Genomic DNA, 22,333 nt, shown 5'->3' with positions numbered 1-22,333 from the left:
TTTTTTTAAAAAAAAAAAATCAGGTTTAAATGTTAGGGTGTTCAGGATTTTCAAACAGAAAAAAAATTACATCGTGAATTCTCTATCTTCTTATGCTTTATTTAGAAATATCAAGGCTGCATCTGTACAGATTCAGCTATTTATTCAATACCTGTCCAACTGATCCCATCTTCACTGATCCCATTTATTCCAACAATAGATCTAGGAGGTGGGTTTTCAAGAAAGAGACAGGCAGACAGGCATCAAAATCTAGATCTCGCATTCTCTTCAATGACTTGAGATCATATTTGATATATCTGCAGGTTTTCCAAACTGCGGAAAACTTGTCACAGAGTAATGAGCTGAATGATAGTTATTAACAAAACAGAATATTCCATTCCAATTCGATGGATCTCAATGTTTTGCATTCTATTTTTCTTTACAATCATGCTCCCAGCTTTGCTAACCAGGTAGACACTAGATTCCTTCATGATTTGGGGGATCAACAAGATTGAAAGCTGCTGTATGAAAACCAGAACCAATCATCCACCAGTGAAGGATTTTATCCTCCTGCTCTGTCCCTTAAAATCAATCTTGCCTAGCTTTCTGAGTATCTAACAAGCCAATTTTGTCCTGGCGTTAAGGAATCAGGCTAGAAACTGGAAAACTGTGATTTCTAGTTCTCCATGGAAACCAATTAAGTGATTTTAGGCCAGCCACTCTCTCTCAACCCAACCCATCTCACATGGTTGTTGTGGATAAAAGGGGAAGAGGAAGGCGTATTGGGTGTCTTCGTTGTCATGAATTATTTAAAAGTAATAATAAAAGGAGGATATAAATAAATACATCTCTATAGCAGAATGCTTCCCTAATCAGTCTTAACCACAAGTTTATATAACCGGAGTATAAGATGCACCAATGTTTTGAAGAGACAAATTTTTTTAAAAAAGTTTTTGCATTCTGCAGACCTCCCCAAAATGGCCCCTTTTTTTTCAAAAAACGGGCCCATTTTTTTTCCAAAAAAGTATATGAATAGCCTTTAGGAAGGTTGTAGAGTGCTGGGGGGGGGGGGAGCTATGCACAGCCATTTTGCTGAAGGGGCGTGGTTTCAGGAGGCAAAAATGCTGTATTCAGTGTATAACATGCACCCAGATTTTTTGAGGGAAAAAGGTGTGTCTTATACTCCCAAAAATATGGTATATTTGGTTCAGAGCATGTGTAGTGGTCAGAAATATAGATAGAATGGCAACACTGTTATTCCTAAAGAATGGCTGATTTTGGCAATACTGGGAGGAAATGTAAATCCATGTGGGAATGGATAATGGGAAGGCTGGCTCAAGTGTTAACAGCCAGTGATTAAAGGCACAATTATTTTGGTGTGGTTAGTTGCAAAGTCATGTCCGACCCATCGCGACCCAATAGACAACATTCTTCCAGGCCTTTGGAGTCCATTTAAGTTCAGGCCTGCTGCTTCGGTGACTCCATCCAGCAACCTCATCCTCTGTCATTCCCTTCTTTTTTTTTGCCCTTAATTGTTCCTAGCATTAGGCTCTTTTCCAGTGAGTGCTTTCTTCTCATTAGGTGGCCAAAATATTTGAGTTTCATCTTCAGGATCTGGCCTTCTAAAGAGCAGTCAGGGTTGATCTCCTCTAGGACTGATTGGTTTGATTACCTTGCAGTCCAAGGGACTTACAGGAGTTTTATCCAGTCAGCAACTAGAGACTCAAGGCACAGTTATACTTCTAATTGAAAACATAGCATTTTCTTCTATTGCACATAAAGTGTAATTTGTAGATTAATCAGCTTGGCTTTCCTTCAAAAACAAATCAAGTTGTGGGCTATGTATACCTAGCATTAATCCTAGAAGAATGATCATATGTTTGAACAATAAATTTTATTGAGACTAAAATAGTCTACAAAATAGTTTTGTTTTCAGTATAAGTGTCAGATTAGAAGAGAGTGGTAAAATACTCATAGGGCTACTTTATTCTGTTGGCCTTTCAAAACAGCAGCTGCTTGAGAAGACAGACTTCTGACTTGAAAAGCAGAGTTAGATTTCTTTATGTGTGCTGAGTTATTCAGCATTAGACAATATGAGGACATGTTTCAGATGTCAGCTCTTTAAACTATAACATTTAATATGTCTTTACATGTCAGCTGCTGTCAAAGCAGTTGGTCACATCTTACTACACTACAAATATCTCATCCATTGTCTGCGAAAGTTAGGTCATCCAGATGACTTCTAAGTCTCTTTCCTATTATCAGAAGGGCATTCAAGTATAACACTCAATGTAGTAAAATTCTGGGCTACAGCATGTGAACCCTAATACATAAAAATAGCAGCTTCTTAAAATAGTAGCATAGTAAATCTGGATATTCACAATTTTGACATTGCTGATATTTGATACTGTGTTGTTGAGGTACTGCTGTCCACCATTCCTTGAGCTGGCAGATAACTATAAGCATAATATTTACTGCTCCCACTTGGAGTTTTTTTATCACCCAAGGCATCATATCAACAAATGCTGTTGTCCTTATTTATATTGTACAAGAGATTTTAAGGATCAGAGTTGATTGATTCCCCATGTTCATTACCCTCTCTTTCCACAAAGATCACCAAATGGAAATAAACTGCTCACAATTGATGATGTTATCCATTCGGTCATGTCTAACTCTTGGCAATCCTATGGGCCAGGTTTTCTCATCTTGCACTCTTTCTTTGGGTTGTTCTATGCTCTGGCTGGAGTCAGCTTTGATGGTGTCCAGCCACCCGGTTCTTTGGTAGTCGTTTCCCCCCCTTTTACTGCTAACTCTTCCCAACATAATTGCTTTCTCCAGTTACTTACAATTGTTATTGCTGTTAGTTGTGAAGTCATGTCCGACCCATCGTGACCCCATGGACAACGTTCCTCCAGGTCTTCCTGTCCTATACCATCCTCTGGAGTCAATTTAAGCTCTTGGCTATTGCTTCAGTGACTCCATCCAGCCACCTCATTCTCTGTCGTCCCCCTTCTTATTTTGCCCTCAATCTTTCCCAGCATTAGGCTCTTCTGCATTGAGTCCTTCCTTCTCATTAGGTGGCCAAAGTATTTGAGTTTCATCAAGGATCTGGCCTTCTAAAGAGCAGTCAGGGTTGATCTCCTCTAGGACTAACCGGTTTGATCACCTTACTTACAATTAAGTTCCCTTATTGTGAGCTTTGATGAGTCTGGAAAAGAGGCCACATTTTATAAATGTTTAGACTGATAAGTTTAGCTGTCCATCAAAACCTAGTTCTTTACAATTGCTTTGCATGGATGTATTTGGGTGGGACGTAATTTATGAGGTGATTTGCACCTGTTGTCATTACGCTGTTTTTGGACACAAATTTAAGCATTATTCCTCAATAGCGCTATTTTTGGAATGGCAATATTCTGGAATCATGCTAAACTCACAATCCATAGACAAGTTTCATTTGGACTTAGGTTTAGCACAATTCCAGAAATGTGCTGAACTAATGTTCAAAAGTAACCTGAACTAGAGATATTATAGAATGTTGCGAAAAAGAATTTTGTAGAGAAAACCAACTCTTTGTCTTCTCTAGTTCATCATGCCATATCTTTGTTACCGCCATCCATCAACTGCTAATGGGTTGATCCAGTTTTCTGAATAAGAGGTCAGCAGTTATCTGAATGAGTTGTCAAGGGAAAGCTGTGGAGGGAAAGCTTGTTGTGAATTAACTTGACCTTCCTTCTGCCTAAAGCTGAATAGCTTGGAAGGCTGTGCAGGCATTGAAGAATTGGGGTTAGGGTTAGAGTTAGGGTTAATCATGCCCAGATCAATAGACCTTTCATTGATTCTTACTATAAAGCTTTCAGTATGCCCTGTTTCCCTAAAAATAAGACTTCCCCAGATAATAAGCCCAATTGGGCTTTTGAGCCCATGCACTAAAATAAGCCCTCCCCAAAAATATTGCAACACAGCAGCAGCCATGAGGTGACCACTCTCACCGCCTCCTGCACCTCAAAAATGATGAGACCTCCCTGAAAATAAGGCCAAGGACTTTTGGGGGGGGGTGTTGAAAGAAAATAAGACCCTGTCTTATTTTGGGGAAAACACGGTATGTACACATAGGATGTATGCACAAGAAAAAGAGTTAACATATTGGTTTGCAGAGTTTGGCATTAAACAAGACAGTTCTACAGGTAAAATATAATTATGGTTTTCCATTCTCTGAAGCCATGGAAAATTCAGGTGGAGACAATAAAAAAAAAAATCAAATTCCCTTCTAAAACTGGTCTATTCTATTTAGTCCTTTAAATAAATTGTTCTTGGGGCAATGAATCCCACCTATTAATAATATTTCGTGACTAAAATCTGAGCTTCCAAATAATAAGTGTGAAACATCTTCCAGAAACTGCAGAAAATGCCTATCATTTCAACATACAAATAGAATTCTGGAAATTTAGCTGCAAGTTCCCAGGTCATAAGGAGTTTAATTTGATTGGACAGGAATATATACTTTTTCTTTATTTAAGGTAAATTTATAAGACTGGGTACAGAGGTTGAAAGGAATGCTACAGTATTTGTTGCCAAGAAACAGAATTTGTCTTTTAAGGCCATGCTGTAATTTTAGCAATTGAACATCTTCTTCTTTAAATGGGTTGTGTAATAACAGAGCAGCAGGCTATGTTCTCTGTTTCTTGGTTCCTGAAGTCTATTTAGGGGAAACAAAGAACATTAAAAAACACGATATAAAAAGGAACTCAATATTTGTTTTGCTTACTGTATTATTACCATTTACTGCAATGTGCTCTACATGGGGCTGCCCTTGAAGAGCATTCGGTGACTTCAGCTAGTCCAGAATGCAGCCGCGCGAGCGATTGTGGGTGCACCTCGCTTCACCCACGTAACACCTATCCTCCGCGAGCTGCACTGGCTACCTGTTGATCTCCGGGTGCGCTTCAAGGTGCTACTTATTACCTATAAAGCCCTTCATGGTAGTGGGCCTGGGTACTTGAGAGACCGCCTACTGCCAATTACCTCCAATAGACCGATACGATCGCATCGATTAGGCCTCCTCCGAATTCCATCTTCCAGCCAGTGCAGACTGGCAACTACCCGGAGGAGAGCCTTCTCGGTGGCTGCTCCGACCCTTTGGAACGAACTCCCCATGGAGATTCGGACCCTCACCACCCTCCAGTCCTTCCGCGCCGCTTTAAAGATCTGGCTGTCCCGGCTGGCTTGGGGTTAAGATTGTAGCCCCACCCGAACTGTGTGACTGTTGTGCTCTTTTTTTAACATGTTGTATTGTCTACTGTTTGTCTCCCCCCCCCCTTTTTTTGAATTGTGAGCCGCCCTGAGTCCCCCCAGGGAAAAGGGCGGCATACAAATAAAGGAAACTAAACTAACTAAACTAAAGATTTAGTATATGTGGTATTATATATTATAATATATTGTATGGTATGGTATGATATGGTATGGTTATGGCTACATTGCATTACAATACAACATAACACATCACAACACAATACTAATATATATACCTCCCCAGATAATAAACCCAATTGGTTTTTGAGCGCATGCACTAAAATAAGCCCTCCCCAAAAGTAAGCCCTCCCTGAAAATATTGCAACAAGCTGCAGCCATGGGATTACCACACTTGCTGCCTCAAAAATAATAAGACCTCTCCAAAAATAAGGCCAAGTGCTTGTTTTGAGGGCTCAAAAGAAAATAAGATACATAGCTAACTCACATACCAAACAATGGTGTCCTTTTCTTATTCTTATTTCAGACACATATAATTATTTTTACTCTAAATCTTGGGGATGCAGAAAGAACATTAGTTGTGAGTAGTTAAGAAGGTTTCTTTGTGTATGTATTTTAGGCAGATGAAAAGAAGAGAGGGAGTTGGGAGGGAGAGGGGGAGAAGAAGAAGAAGAAGAAGAAGAAGAAGAAGAAGAAGAAGAAGAAGAAGAAGAAGAAGAAGAAGAAGAAGAAGAAGAAGAGAGAGAGAGAGAGAGAGAGAGAGAGAGAGAGAGAGAGAGAGAGAGAGAGAGAGAGAGAGAACAACTTTGTTTCCATGTTTCAAAGATGCCCTTTAAAATTTGTGATCAATACACTGTAAAGTTTATTTATTAATTACATTTATATGCTTCATTTGCCAGGCCTAAAGAAAATATGTATTTAATTAATTAATTTACGTCTTGCCTGTCTCACCAGTAAAGTAACTTGAATAGCACAGAAAAAGAAGTAAAAAAGAGTTGTTCTGGTCTCCAGCTGATACCAATATCAATTTACATAAAAATAACACAACTAAGGTCTTTGGTCATGACTGTTTCATGTGTAAGGAGAACATTTGATCCAAGGTATTTGGCTGGTATTTGGTTTACTTTGGAGGCAAAGGAAACTGTTAGAAGAGTGCATTTGGATTTTGTAACTATCCTTAGGATTCTGATTTGTTTCCTGGAAGAGTTAATCTGGCACAAGTAGAATTTTGAGAACCAGTGAAAAATGTTCAAACTTGTCTTTCTTTGACTTGTGGATTTTCCTCTCCCCCCACCCCCCAAAAAAATCACAAATGCACAACATGCAAATACATTATAGCAGAGAGAAACAGCTTGATACCTACCTTATTTTTCGGAGTATAAGACGCACCTTAATTTTGGGGGAGGAAAATAGGGGAACATTTTTTGCCTACCAGGTATTCATCTGGCTAGTGTCCTTAGTCTGGTCAGCTTTAGCACATAGGTTTGCTGGTTTTGAGCATGCACACTCCCTTTTTATCCCCTGGTTGGAGATAAAAAACAGCTTCTGGAAAGAAGCAATGAGAAAAGCAGGCAAAGCACGGAAGATCGCTTCACTCATTAGCTCCTCATTAGGGCTGAAAAAAACCTTCAAAAAAGCTACATTTGGAGTATAAGATGCACCCAAATTTTCAGCCTCTTTGAGGGGGGCAAGTGCATCTTATACTCCAAAATATATGGTACTTTCTAACACTGGTCAAGCATACTATTTCTAATAATTATAGCAGAGAGATACTGAATAATGGATATTGGGGTGATTATAACTTTGATTATGAATTTAAAATGCATATGACCTATGGATGTAAGCATAAGTAAGCAATTGCCAATGTCCTCAAACTCCTTCCATGCTGATGTTTTGCACATTTTTGGCACTTAGGGAAAAAGAAAGAGAAAAACATGAGAATATAAGATTTTTCTAATTTTCCCTTTTTTTTACTTCTTTGCTTTCTCAGCTTTCACTACTAGAAGAGGCGGGTTTCAAGGGTGCTCTTCTTTACATTGATCCTTGCAATTTACCAAAGTTTCAAAACCTGAGCAATAAGGCATTTATGGTGTCATTGAACAGTGGTGGTGATCCTTCAACACCTGGATATCCCAGTATTGGTGAGTACTTTTCTGAGAGTACTTTTTTACATGAAATAAACAATAAGCACTTTATTGCAAAAATGGTTAGTTGAAAGCATAAAGCAAAAATGATATAAGGGTTTTTTGCTATTTGTAACTATCTGTGTCATTGGTGGGTTCCAGATCCCATTGCAACCAGTACAGTGCAACAGGGCCCAGCGTCTCCCACATGCGCATGCACAGTGCTCGCATGTGTCCTTACCTCTGTGACACCTCCGCAACGCTCCAGCTGCTCGGCAGAGCATTGCATAGGTGCTGTATGCTCTGTGCATGGAAGCACCAAAGAGCTCAAATACAGGTAACGAGTTCAGGCAGGCGATGGGCCTCCGGAGCACCATACTGGAACGGTACCTGGTGCTCCTGGCAGGCACCGATACACCCATACCGGGGTGTACCACCTGCAACCCACCACTGGTCAGTTGGCACCTTGTGCTCACTTGTGCTTCACTGCTATGTGGTGACAGACTGCCATGAACTGTGGGGAGAGGGAACGAAGGAGGAAAAGCTTGGGGAAACAAAAGTAAGATCTGTGCCTTCTTGAGATGCTGCTTCAAGGTCACCCAGCTGGAAGGAGGAAGGAGCTATATACACAACTGTGCTTGGACCGACTTTTATGAAAACATCTTGACTGAACCTGATTGGTTACACAAGATGGGCAGCAAGAGACAGTTAAGGGTGTGGGGAGTAGAACTGAGGGATTTTGGCATGCGATTCTCAGTTCTGGCTTTGTAATATTGCAATACGCTTGATCTCTAATAAATTATACCTTTCTCAACAAATGGAGCCAAGGATCAGTTCTATTTAGAGGTCTAAGCTGTGGTAAGTCTGACAATCTGTTATTCCTTCCTGCTTCTCAGGGCCCAGTGTATCATAGTCATCGGCAAACTGTGAATGGCATGAATCAGAATGGTTGAGGTTGCACATTTAAGCATGATTTAGAGATGTTTTGGACTTTGCAACGTGTTCTCTATTATTCCTGAAAGCAATCCTTTTTTTAAAAAAAAGGCTTTATTTAAATGAGTTAAACAGAAATTTACACGAGTCCCAATTATATTTTCCATGTTCTGCCAATGAAAACTATAGAAATGTATATGAAAATATATGGTAATGCAGTCTTTGAAAAAAAAGTAGACTGTAGCACAAATAGTATCAAACAAAATTGAGATTGGAAAGTTTTTTTTTCTTCATTTTTTAAAAGCAGATATAGCTAAGGACCTACTGAAAGGTATGAAGAAGATTTGGCCAGATAGGTCTGCTCTAATAAATAAATTATTTCCACACTGCCTTTTCCTTGGTACAAAATTGAGAAACTTGGTGTCCACTGTGGTTCCATATTGCTAGAAATAAAAGGCTGAAAAACAATATTTCTCTCCATTTCCCTCAGTTTCTGAAAAATATCTATCTGCTGCAGTTCAGATACATAAGACCCTGTCATACACTGTGCACTATGATAAGGCTTTGTTTTTGTGAAACAAAACAACCTCTTTGTCTATGGATTTCATGGTAGAGTTCTTTCTTGTCTAACTTTAGCTGCATGGAAAATGCCGTCATGGATTATCCCTGGATTGAGACTTGGAAAATATTTAGTCATCTTTTTTTACAGTTGTATCTAATTGAAAAGGACAGGCAGCAAGTTATAATGCAGCCCTTTGCCACTACAGATGGAAATATCACTTATAAACATTGATTGTTTTGCTGGTAGGTTATTGGCAAAATGCTTTATAGAAGAACTTGGTAGCGCTACTGATCTTGAGATGTCTGCAGGGAAGATGTCAAGGGAGCAAATGATGAAACCATCCATGTGCCATCATGAGCCATGATGGTGCAGTGGTTAAAATACAGTATTGCAGGGCTAACTCATTGCTCACTCCAGGACTTCAGTTCTGAGGGGTTCAAGGCAGTGGTGAAATTCATTCTTTTTAAACTACCAGTTCTGTGAGCATGGCTTGGTGGGCATGGTGTAGTGTGGCTTGGTGGGCATGGCTTGGTGGGCATGGCAGGGGAAGGATACTGCAAAATCTCCATTCCCATTCCATTCTGGGGCCAACCAGAAGTGGCATTTGCCGGTTCCCCGAACTACTCAAAATTTCCGCTAACGGTTCTCCCGAACCTGTCAGAACCTGCTGGATTTCACCCCTGGTTCAAGGTTGACTCCGTCTTCCATCCTTCCAAGGTCAGTAAAATGTGACCCAGTTATTGTTGGGGGCAATATGCTGACTCTGTAAATTACTTAGAGAGGGCTGTTAAGCACTGTGAAATGATATATAAGTCTAAGTGCCACTGCTATTATGACTTAACATCTGCCATGCAAATACTGGATGAGTATAAAGATTTATTGAAAGCTTAAGGTCTCTACAAGAATTTGAGCTACTAATTGTAAGGGAAAAGTGTGGGAATTAAGAAGGCATTCAAGATGGGCTGGACCTAGATTTCTTATGAGTGTGCATGGACTCATGACTGATGACCCCTTCCTCGGGCTCAGCGTGGTCATCTCCTACATATATATATAACTTACTATATATTTACAATCTATTAATGCTGGCAACAGAAGATTCCTTTAAAATGTCTGTGTTTTCAGAGGTTCACCTGTTAAGTATGTCATTGATGGTCCTCCATTGTGCTTTCCCCATTCTTAAGAATTTTGTTTATTTTCCATTCTTTCCATTTTTTTGAAAAAAAAGTATTATGGCATTTCTTCTCAGCCAGGCCTATCAAATTGCACCAATAATAGTAATATTAGCTTTTTCATTGTCCTTTTTATTATAGACTAAAAATGTAGACTAATATATAGACCAGAACTTAAATGATTGACCCAATGCTGTACTGTTTTGAATGTTGCAACACAGGTATCAGCAATAAAAACATAGCTAACTTCATAGGTGGATTGTATTGTGATGCACAACATGATTTTCTGCAACTTTAGCTGTGCATGTCCTTAAAATTATTCTAGAGTAGTGTTTCTCAACCATTGCAACTTTAATATACGTGGATTTGAACTTCCAGAATTCTCCAGCCATCTCAGTTAACTAGGGAATTCTGGGAATTCAAGTTCACATATCTTAAAGTTGCCAAGTTGAGAAACATTCTTGTAGTGGGATTAGGATCCTGCCCAAAACATTGTGTTAGTGATAGAAAAGGACAATAGTAGAAAGATATATTCCTCAACAGCAGAATATGCCTTTCCAAAGTGAAACATGTATGGACAAGGCTATGATTTTCCCAGTTGCAGTGTACGGCTATGAAAGTTGGACCATAAGAAAAGCTGAGTGCCAAAGAATGGAGGCCTTTGAACTATGGTTCTGGAGAAGACTCCTGCGAGTCCCTTGAACTTCAAGGCGATCAAACTGGACAGTCCTAGAGGAGATCAACCCTGACTGCTCTTTAGAAGGCCAGATCCTGAAGAGGAAACTCAAATACTTTGACCACCTTATGAGAAGGAAGAACTCCCTGGAGAAGAGCCTAATGCTGGGAAAGATTGAGGGCAAAAGAAGAAGAGGACGACAGAGAATGTGGTGGCTGGATGGCATCACCGAAGCAGTAGGTGTGAGCTTGAATGGACTCCAGAGGATGGTAGAGGATAAAAAGGCCTGGAAGAACGTTATCCATGCGGTCGCGATGAGTTGGACATGACTTCACAGCTAACAACAACAGCAACAAAGTGAAACAATCAAGTGGATTGCATCTCATATGTTCTTTGCAATATTAATGGATAGGACATGCATTCATACATGTTTAAAGTTACACTTTTAAAAAACACATATTTTAAAATATGGTCTTCAGACACTAACAATCTTGAGTTATACAGCTGACTCTAATCTCTTAGATGAAGGTAAAGAAAACTTAGAAGAGCTCATTATGAAAGTCCAAAGGGAATGTGAATTTTCTGAGTTAATGCTAAATAAGAAGAAGACAAAAGTTAATACTTTGCAAATTCACAGTTGATAGTGGTTAAAAGAAATAAAACTATTCCTATATATAATTTGCAGTGCACGTATTAATTATTACTGTACTTCAAGCTACATTTTTAAAATGTGTATTTTAAAAGACAGTTCAAATTAATAATTTGACGTGTAGTATACAGACAATGCCACTATTAGTCAAAGTAAAGAAGACTTAAGACAGCACATTAAGAAAGTAAAATGAAAAGTGAAAATGTTGAGAAAGACGTTTCTTAGTGAATTTATAGTTGATGGCAAATAAGTGAAGATATCAATAGCAATAGCACTTATATACTGCTTCATAGTGCTTTTAAAGCCCCCTCTAAGTGGTTTACAGAGTCAGCATATTGCCCCCAACAATCTGGGTCCTCATTTTATTGAACTCGGAAGGATGGAGGGATGAGTCAACCTTGAGCCTGGTGAGATTTGAGCTGCCGAACTGCTGGCTGCTGGTGATCAGCAGAAGTAGCCTGCAGTACTGCACTCCAACCACTGTGCCACCGCAGCTCATAATAATTTGTTGTCTTGATCTCAAGGGTAGATAAGTAGGCAGGATTCTGGAGAAGTTGAGGATTTAATCCTAAGGAGGAAAAGAATGTGAAACTTGGAAAAGAGAGGTTCTTGGTGTTATCTGAGTTTGGTTGTATTATTGCAGGTGTTTCATTACCCAAAGTAGATAGCACCATCAGTGATAGTACTAAGCATTAACTCTAGGCATAGGTACTTGGAAAAGAGCTTGAAAATAAATATATTTCAATGCAATAAGTACTGGAACAGCTGAAGAAGTAGCATTGCCTATAGTAATGTATGGTGATCAAAGCTGGACATTTAGAAGGAGTAAATGAAGGAAGGAAGTAATAGATCTTTAAATTATGGATTTACAATACAATACAATAGCAGAGTTGGAAGGGACCTTGGAGGTCTTCTAGTCCCCTGCCTAGGCAGGAAACCCTATACTGTTTCAGACAAATGGCTATCCAACATCTGCTTAAAGATTTCCAGTGTTGGGGCATTCACGACTTCTGGAGGCAACTTCTGTTTCACTAGTTAATTGTTCTCATTGTCAGGAAATTTCTCCCCAGTTCTAAGTTGCTTCTCTCCTTGATTAGTTTCCACCCATTGCTTATTGTTCTACCATCAGGTGCCTTGGAGAATAGTTTTACTCCCTCTTCTTTGTGGCAACACTGCTATCATGTCTCCCCTAGTCTTTCTTTTCATTAAACTAGACATACCCAGTTCCTGCAACCGTTCTTCATATGTTTTAGTCTCCAGTCCCCCAATAATCTTTGTTGTTCTTCTATGCACTCTTTCTAGAGTCTCCACATCTTTTCTACATCGTGGTGACCAAAACTGAATGCAGTATTCCAAGTGTGGCCTTACCAAGGCATTATAAAGTGGTATTAACACTTCATGTGATCTTGATTCTATTCCTCTGTTTATGCAGCCTAGAACTGTGTTGGCTTTTTTGGCAGCTGCTGCACACTGCTGGCTCATATTTAAATGGTGAAAGATCCCTTTCACAGTTACTACTGTTGAGCAAGGTACCACCTATACTGTACCTGTGCATTTCATTTTTGTTGCCTAAATGTAGAACCTTACTCTTTTCACCATTGAATTTCATTTTATTAAGATAGTGCCCAATGTTCAAGTTTTCCAAGATCGTTCTGTATTTTTAGCTTATCTTCTGGAGTGTTGGCTATTTCTGCCAGCTTGGTGTCATCTGCAAATTTGATGAGTTCCCCATTTATTCCCTCATTCAAAACATTGATGAAGATGTTGAAGAGTACTGGGCCCAAAACAGAGTCTTAGGGTACTCCACTGCATACTTCCCTCCATGAAGATGCAGTTCCATTGAGGACTACACGATGAGTGCGGTTGGTCAGCCAGTTACGAATCCATCTGGTGGTGATGCTGTCTAACCCACATTCTTCTACTTTATCTAGTAGTAGGTTATGGTCTACCTTATCAAATGCCTTACTGAAGTCCAAGTAAACTATATCGACGGCATTCCTCTGGTCCACTAATTTTGTCACATTATCAAAGAATGCAATAAGATCAGTCTAGCATGATCTGTTTTTGACAAACCCATGTTGGCTTTTGGCTATTACTTGGTTTGCTTCTAGGTGTTCGTTAATTTGTTGCTTGATTATCTTTTCCAGAATCTTTCCTGGTATTGAGGTCAGGCTGATAGGTCTGTAGTTTCCTGGATCTGTTTTTTCCTCTTTTTTGAAGATGGGAACAACATCAGCTCTGTTCCAGTCCTCTGGTAGTTCTCCGGTGCTCCAGGATCTCTGAAAGATATAGTTCAGTGGTTCTGAGATCTTGTCTGCCAGTTCCTTCAGAGCCCTGGGGTGTAATCCATCTGGTCCTGATGATTTGAACTTGCCTAGGATAGACAGGTGCTCACTTACCATTTTCTTCCCTATTTCAACTTGTGTTCCTAATCTGATTTTGTGGTGCTGTTTTTGATAGGTTGGAGTGTTTTATCCCTTTGTGTAAAGACAGATGCAAAACATGAGTTAAATGGTTCTGCTTTCTCCCTGTTGCTTGTCACCTTCTTGCCACTTTCTCCCAGCAATTGTTTCCTTAGCTTTTTTCTTGTTTTTAACATGTTAGAAGAAGGGTTTTTTGTTATTTTTTTTACTTTTGTGGCAAGCCTTTCTTCATTGTGAGCCTTAGCTTTAAGGACAGTTATTAACAGTACCATGGCTTCCAAAAGAACCAATTAGTCAAATTTGTATGAAGTAAAGACTGCCTGTTCTTCTGAGGCAAGGATTAGCAGGTAAGCAAACCTGGGCATGGGATGTGATTGTAAGATCTGCTAGAAAAAAATACAATGAGACATTTGAAGGAACAACAAAAAGAGAATAACGTCTCCATTCCCTCACCACCACCACCACCACCACCATCCTGTCAGAACCGATGACGCTTTTTGGATGAGAAGCGAAACATCTTCAAGGATAAACAAGGAAAGTCAAGTATGCTTTTTGAAAAAAAAGCATCTTTGAGACAAAACCATGACCAGGATGCCCGAGAATCTCCATAGACAAAAGGAGAATACATTTTAAAAAGGTGGATACACCAGTTCAGAAATAGTATTGAAAAGTCTTTTGAGTGTGCTGCATTTTGTCAGAGCAGACAAGATGAGATGGAAGGCATTTTGACATGCAGTCTCAGAAGCTGAGTTTGACTTGATGGCAACCTAACTAAACATCACATTTGGGAAGAGGTTTTATTTTAATGTGCAGATGAATATAGAAAAGATATGAAGCAGAAGGATAACTAAAAATATGTGAAAGAAGCAGGACTTTAAAAAAAAAAAAACATCAAGGATGTTATTCTCCTTGATGTTCTCTGAGCTTCGTTGTTTCCATGCAGGTTTTTATTCTGGATAAATACGGTAACTTCTTCAGTGGTTGAAGGGAATGGGTTTTGCTCTCTGTTTATTACTCCTTGATGCTGGAAGGGACATTGGAGGTCTTCTAGTCTGATCCCCTGCTGATCTTGCTTAATGTCAGGCATGCTTCCTTCGGTATCCAAGAAAGAAAAACCTCAACTCCATTTGAATAGAGATAAAGTACTTTTACTAGATATGAAATGAAAGCAGCAAAAAGGAAAGCAAGATCTGAGCCAGAAAGGCGCGAACATGTACATATCAAACGTTTACCCAGCACCCTCCTCCCAATTCCCCAACCCAGTGTCCAATCTGCAACTCCCTAAGATGTCACGTGAGGTGCATCTTCAAACAACCTCTTCAAGTTCTTATGCAAGACGGTTGGTCCAAACATCAGCTACCAGCATGTGCAGAAGATTGTGAGAACAAGACTCCTCCAGTACAATATAATTCCCTTTCCCAATACCATGCCCCCACCTTCCCCATTTCTATGGCAGCTGATAGCAAGCAAGCGTAGCAGGGGCTGACATCAGGCAGCTTTATGCCATCCGTATCAAACGGATGTCCAGCCTGTTTTTGAAAGCCTCCAATGGTGGAGCACAAACAACTCTGGGAGACAAGCTATTCATGGGTGGGCTTCAAAATTTTTAGCAAGGGGTTCTTTGCCTGGTTGCTGGGTGAGCATGGGCATGGTGGGCATGGCCTACTTGGCCATTTGCACAATGGTGGGGGAAAACATTTTTCCCTCCCCGGGTTCCAGAGGCTTTCTCGAGCCTCTGGGAGGGCAAAAACGGCCTCCGCAGGCCTTCCTGAACTTCTAGTAGGCCCGTTTTTCACCCTCCCTGAGCCTCCACATGTGTCCTGCACTTACCTGCATTCAAAATGGGCTGCATGGGGACTCCTGGGAGGTGTGTGGTGGGGCGGGCAGGGCCAGCCTTGAGTGGGATTTGGGGGTTCACTGAACTGCCCAGAAACATAGCTAGAGGTTCTCCCAAACCCCTGTGAACCCCAGCAGCCCACCCCTGAAGCTATTCCATTATTCTCACTGTCAGAAAAAAATCCTTATTTCTATCATCCTAGCACTAGAACATGGAAACAACCAATCTCAGAGAACACCATCTGTTTCCCCCCCTCATTTGCATGCCCTTTGAAGTGTTTTGAGGCCCATACATAGCACCAATACAAGAGAATATGTGGAGTTCTTGGTGCTCTCCAAGCATGCTTGTTTTTGTGTAGACATTTCATTATCCAACTAAGTAACATCATAGAAGGAAGTAGGGTTTGTTGAACGTTTATTTTTCCTTGCTGGAGGTTTGCTGAAATCTATAGATGAAAATTTAAGACACTAGCATTGTATTGATCTGGTGGCTCAGTGGCTAAGACGCTGAGCTTGTAGATCAGAAAGGTCGGCAGTTCGGCGGTTCAAATCCCTACTGCTGCATAACAGAGTGAGCCCCCGTTACTTGTCCCAGCTTCTGCCAACCTAGTAGTTCAAAAGCATGTAAAAATTCAAGTAGAAAAAAATGGGAACCACCTTTGGTGTGAAGGTAATAGCGCTCCATGCTCCTTCGGCTTTTAGTCATGCTGGCCATATGACCATGGAAACGTCTTCGGCAGTGGTGGGATTCAGCCAGTCCGCACTTATCCGGGAGAACCGGTTGTTAACTTTCTATGCAGTTCAGAGAACCGGTTGTTGGAAGAAATCTCCTTTTATTTTTTTCCACTTTACAGGGCTAATCCTGTAAGGAAGGCAGGAAGGAAACCTTCTGGTGTTGTTTCTAGCCTAATCTTTATTGCCCTGCCTACAGAAACTGCCTCTCTTGTTAACCCTTATTACATTGTAACAGCTAAGACGATGCGCCCATCGATGTGAGTGACATTGAGTTGGCCACACCCACCCAGTCACATGACCACCGAGCCCTACCTACCCAGATGGTCATTAGGGCAGAGAACCGGTTGTTAAATTATTTGAATCCCATCACTGGTCTTCGGACAGCACTAGCTCTTTAGCTTTGAAACAGAGAGGAGCATCGCCTTTAGAGCCGGAAGAGACTAGCACGTATTTGCAGGGGAACCTTTATCTTCACCTTTATCGTATTGATGCAGCGCTCACGATCCCAGGTTACAGAGTGAAAAGTGTTTCACACTTTGTGCTCTTTTCTGTATCTTACAGCATCTTTTTGCCTTCTAGCTCTACGGGTGGCAGGGGGATGTTGGAAGGGACATTAAGGATCAAACTGTGAAATTGTAACAAGTTACCATCAAGAACATTTGTTGCAGTGACGTATCCAGACCCTGAAAATCTTTTCTTGAATTGTCACTAAATCAGTTGAGGTGACAGTACTGTCACGCGACATGACTGGAATGGCATAAGGAAAGCAAGCAAACCAGGAGCATTTGCCTCCTCATCATGGATGGGTGTTAACTATTCACAGCATGAAATGCCATGACAGCTCAGTGGGATGGAATTGAGCAATTTCTCAGCATCTCAGACTACCTGACCTAGTGTTTCTAGTATTGCCCTGAGGAGTGACAGAGTAAATGTAGCATTCTCCAGCTTAATTCTTGCTTATTTCACAGTGACGTTTGACAAATGGGTTGCTGTTTATCAGTTTGCTCAACTCCACAATGCTTTATGCACCCTCTATGAAAAGTAAAGTTAATTGGAAATGGTTACGGAAAGCCTGTGAAAGGCCTAGGTCTGATGTGCTGACTTTCACGTGAAAGCTTGTGAGGGGACTCCATAGTTCCAGATGGAATTTTTGCAGGAAGGAAAATTAAAGGGGGGGGCAACTTGTGTAAGTATGGTGAACCTGCAAGGGACTGTGTGAAAAAATGTAGTTTATTTCTATCAGGCAGTACAAATCATGTACGACACAAGGAATTCTGAGAACTTTCTTCATTGTTGTTGGTTTACAGTCGGAATCTTGCCAGACTAAACTACTATCAACATAATTATAGATATTTTCTGTGAACTGCTAAGGAGATATTGCCTCTTTGTCCTCTAGGAAGGAGTTTCTGCCTAATGGGACTCTAGACTATATTCCACCACAATATCAAGACACACATAAACATACATACCTATATACATATGTAGATGTATTGGGTTGTTGTTTATTGTTACTCTGTTTTCACTGGGGGATTTTAATGTCATTATTTGGTTTAACCTTACTGTGGATGTTTTAACTGTTTTAATTCTGTAAGCTGCCAAGAGTCATTAGATTGCAATCAACCAGTCAAAGTAATATTTGAACTTTATCATATTATCTTACGCAAATGTTATCAGACCTTTTAAAAAAATCACATTTAATTGTTTTAGAAAATGAGGAAAATCTCAAATTAGGTCTAATTTAGTTTTGATTAATGTGATAATTTAATTAGGTATAAAATCTTTTTTATTTTATTTTAGCAGGACGAATCAAAAATTGTACCTGAAAATAGACAAGTAGTATAGCAAGAAAACATGTTTTTGTTCATCCTATGTCACTTAAGAGTCTACTGCCACCCCATAAAAAATAAATGATACAAAAATTGCATATGGATGTGCACACGCGCACACACACAAACACAAACAGATGTGCCTTTTTTGGCAGTTTGCTATCTTCCCATTCACTTGGTCTGCCTCTGGCAAGGAATTGTTTAGCTTCACATGAATACTATAGTTCCAAGTTTATTTTTTAAACTGGAATCTTTCATCTGATAGGAAAATGACTTGGTAAATGAAGATATGGAAAAAAAGCTATATCCAGACTGCCAGACTCCCTAGTATGTAAATAGAAAAACATCTGTGCTATGAGAAGAACTCTATTCCTAAGATAAGCCACTTGGTAATAGGATTTCTATCTCCGTATTTGGAAAAGGACAGAAAAATGAGGAAATTCTCAAGCAGCTTTGAAGATGTGGAAACTCTTTATCAGTTTTTAAAATGCTAAAAATGCAACAGGCTCCATCCAAGATATAGCTCATCCTCTTGCCAAAGTTTCTAATAAAATACACTATTGAAGAAACAATCTAATGAAAAAGGAAAGAGGATCAGTGGTGGGAGTTTTACTACTGGTTCTGTGGGCGTGGCTTGGTGGGCATGGCGTGGCTTGGTGGGCATGGCAAGGGAAGGAGACTGTAAAGTATCCATTCCCTCCCCACTCCAGGGGGAGATTACTGCAAAATCCCCATTCCCTCCTGATCAGCTGGGACTCGCAAGGCAGAGAATATATTGGCTGTGGGGTCAGTCAGAGGTGGTATTTAATGGTTCTCCGAACTACTCAAAATTTCCGCTACCAGTTCTCCAGAAGGAGCCGAGGTAGCGCAGTGGTTAGAGTGCAGTACTGCAGGCCACTTCAGCTGACTGATATCTGTAGTTCGGCGGTTCAAATCTCACCGGCTCAAGGTTGACTCACCCTTCCATCCTTCCGAGGTGGGTGAAATGAGGACCCAGACTGTGGGGGCAATATGCTGACTCTGTAAACCGCTTAGAGAGAGCTGAAAGCCTTATGAAGCGGTATATAAGTCTAACTACTACTACTACTAACTGGTCAGAACCTGCTGAATACTATCTCTGAAGATGATGCTCTAAGCCAGGGTGTCAAACTCACGGCCTGCTGGCCAGATACATCATGTGCTGGCCATGCGCACCCCCATTTTAGCAAAAGGGAAACAATTGTGATACATCATGTGATGACAATGTGATGCCACGAGTTTGACATCCCTGCTCTAAGCAAAATAACCAGTTTGCCTCTTCTATCATCCCTATTCATTGGAAAGGTGGGAATTATTCATTCCAGATTCCATAGCCATGACAAGTCTCAGGACCTCATTAAGAGATAAGTTGATGACATTCAAAGCTCGTCATACGTGTTCATGAAGAGGAATAAGTGACCTTATTTATAGCATAATGTCACCAGACCAATGGAATGGATAAGTCATCTTATTCAAGGAATAAATAATTAAATATAGAATTATATTATTAGGGTTACATCAATGGATGCAAATCACAGAATTTGTGATCTTTGTGTGATAATGTCAAAACATGCACGGCATCAGCATAGCTATTAGGTGTTTTTTTCTTTCTTTTTCTTTTTGCAACAATTTAATCCCTTTTATTCAGGTGGAGTCAGGGCAACTTCTTGGAGCTGAGTATTTACTGGCCAGATGCCCTTCCTGACACCTACACAGAGTTCACAGCACTATTTTCTCTTTGCGCCCTGATAGAAAAAAAATCTGCCTGTGCCTAGTATTGAACTTTCAACCTTCCAAAGGGAAGATGAGGCTACTGCACCACTCAGCATAGCTATTAGTTATTCATTTGGAATACCTATTCTGCCTATGTTTGTTTGTTTGTTTGTTTTGTACCAGCGTGGCACGACAAAACCGTGCTCGTCAAAATAGCAGTGATAAAACCGCGTCGCTAAAGCCGCGACGTCATCACCACGTGTCATCACCACCGCGACAACAGCGCAGTGACAGAAGGGCGCTTTAAAACAGTGCAGCGGCAGAAAGCCGATTTAAATTAAGGTAAGGGTTAGGATTAGGTTTAGGGGTTTGCTTTAGGGTTAGGTTTAGGGTTAGGTTTAGGGTTAGGTTTAAGGTTAGGTTTAGGGTTAGGTTTAGGGTTAGGTTTAGGGTTAGGTTTAGGGTGCTGAGTGCTTCGAAAGGCGTGGATTTGCCCTCCACGATTATGTCATCGCGGTAGGGTCGCGTTTTTCCTTAGCGCTTCGAATGGCGCGGATTAGCCTTTTGCGCTTAGCGCGGATTAGCCCTTCGCGCTTATGTCTCCGCGGATAAGGGCTTCACGGATTTGTGGTGGAAACTTGTACAGGAGCTCTTGAGTGGTATATTTACTGCTCCCTTCTCTTATATTTCCAAACAAAAACCTTTTCTTGAAAAGGCAGCAATTATCCATAAGAGAACACTTTTAGTCTAACATACAAAACCTTGGAAAGGAGCTCACCACTCATCCTAACCCATGACAGGGGGAGGGATATGTTTTAAGACAATTTTAAAATGGTTTTAAACCTTATGATAGATTTCCAACAATGCTTAACTATATTACATCCACCTCCAAGACGCTTGGAGAATAAGAACAGTTGGGCTTTTAGTAATGGAAGCTTACAAGACTGTAGACCAGGGATGGCTAACCCTTTTGGGTGTTGAGTGCCAAAAGCTCATATGCGTACATGCACACCCATAATGCATTACATGTGTGACCCACCCATGCACCCTGACTCTTTGTGCATGCATGTGCAATGCCACCATGTGCCCCATGCATGCATGTGTGACCCCCATATGTGACCTGCCCCACATGCATGTGCTTGCAAGCCCTCATGTGCCCTACCTCCTGCAAAAGTGTGCATGGCAGAAACCGGAAAACCAGCTGGCCAGCAGGAGGCATGCATGCATGAATGCATGACAGAATTGAGCTGGAGCGACGGCTCATGTGCCCACAGAGAGGCTCTGCGTGTCACATGTGGCAGGCGTGCCATAGGTTCGCCATCATGGCTATAGACATATAATCACCAGGAGTTGACTCAACTCAGGATTAGCATTACCTTCACATATTTCTTTTTAATTGAGGATAGTCAATTATTCTGCAAAATTTGAGTAGATCATGTGCAATTTACATAAGCACACATACGATGATTTAAATGTACATCCACTTCCTTTTATCCTGCTTCTCATTAAAGATTGTCCTTTGTGCTTGATGTTTTTATGATCCTTTATTCTTTTAAGGGACTGAACGGAACAGTCAGAATTTCCTGCAAATTCAACCTCGTTGTTTTATTAAGTTTTGAAATGGGGTGATTTATAAACCATTTTAGTTCAGTTTAGTTTTATCCTTTTTGTTGGCTGTTTTATACTTACATAGTTTCTTTTCTATTGCTTGTAAACTGCCCAGAGTCATTGAGGAGTAGGGCAGCATCAAAATGAGAATAAATAAATAAAGGTTGCATATCACCTTATTCAGGCATGTGCTCTGTGACCTCAGATCTTCTTTAGTTAATGATTTTGAATTTCCTAATATTTCTATAGATTTTGTTGGTGTACTGTTTTATGCAGTGGTAGGATTCAAATAATTTAACAACAGGTTCTCTGCCCTAATGGCCGGCTGGGTGGGCTTGGCCAGAGTGGGTATGGCCAGGGTGTGTGACAGGCAGCACTCGCCCTCCTACACCCCCAGGAGCAAAAATGGGCTGCAAGGGGGCATGCTGCCCCCTCCATTCCCCATTTTGGGCCTAGTAGGCCTCCCTGCACTTACCTGGGAGCCAAACGAAGGAGTGTGAGGACCTGGAAGGGGCGGGATAGGAAGGGGCAAGGCCAGCCAGCAATTTAACAACCAGTTCACTTGAACCGGCCTGAACTGGCTGAATCCCATCACTGGTTTCATGGCAATATGTAACACAAAAGTTGGATTTTAGAAGCTACATCCTTTGCATGCACCATTTATCATGATTATTTATGGTTTGCCATACATTCAGCCAGATATTTAGACAGGATTTGCCTTTTTTTTAACCTATCATGTTCTTCCCAAGCATTTGGGATAGGCAGATGCTATTGTATGATGATTTTAAAGATATTGTCACAGGATGCGATAATGTTCCAAATAAAGCTGCTTTTTG

General features: G+C 40.6%; 1 protein-coding gene across 5 annotated transcripts in view; it reads left to right on the top strand.

Annotated features, from left to right (window-relative positions):
• The window catches only part of NAALADL2 (N-acetylated alpha-linked acidic dipeptidase like 2), an 897,010-nt gene that overhangs the window by 576,876 nt on the left and 297,801 nt on the right, over positions 1 to 22,333 (top strand). For all 5 annotated transcript variants that reach the window (XM_087725225.1, XM_087725222.1, XM_087725221.1 and 2 more), the window contains exon 5: positions 7,217 to 7,367. In XM_087725225.1, coding sequence (XP_087581351.1) covers positions 7,217 to 7,367 — 151 coding nt within the window. The remainder of the gene's footprint in view (positions 1 to 7,216; positions 7,368 to 22,333) is intronic.

The sequence above is a fragment of the Thamnophis sirtalis genome, unplaced genomic scaffold, assembly GCF_051295495.1.
Source record: "Thamnophis sirtalis isolate CommonGarterSnake01/CBP01778 unplaced genomic scaffold, rThaSir2_p1.2 scaffold_11, whole genome shotgun sequence".
NCBI lineage: Eukaryota > Metazoa > Chordata > Lepidosauria > Squamata > Natricidae > Thamnophis > Thamnophis sirtalis.
This window is presented reverse-complemented; position numbering and strand designations above follow the sequence as displayed.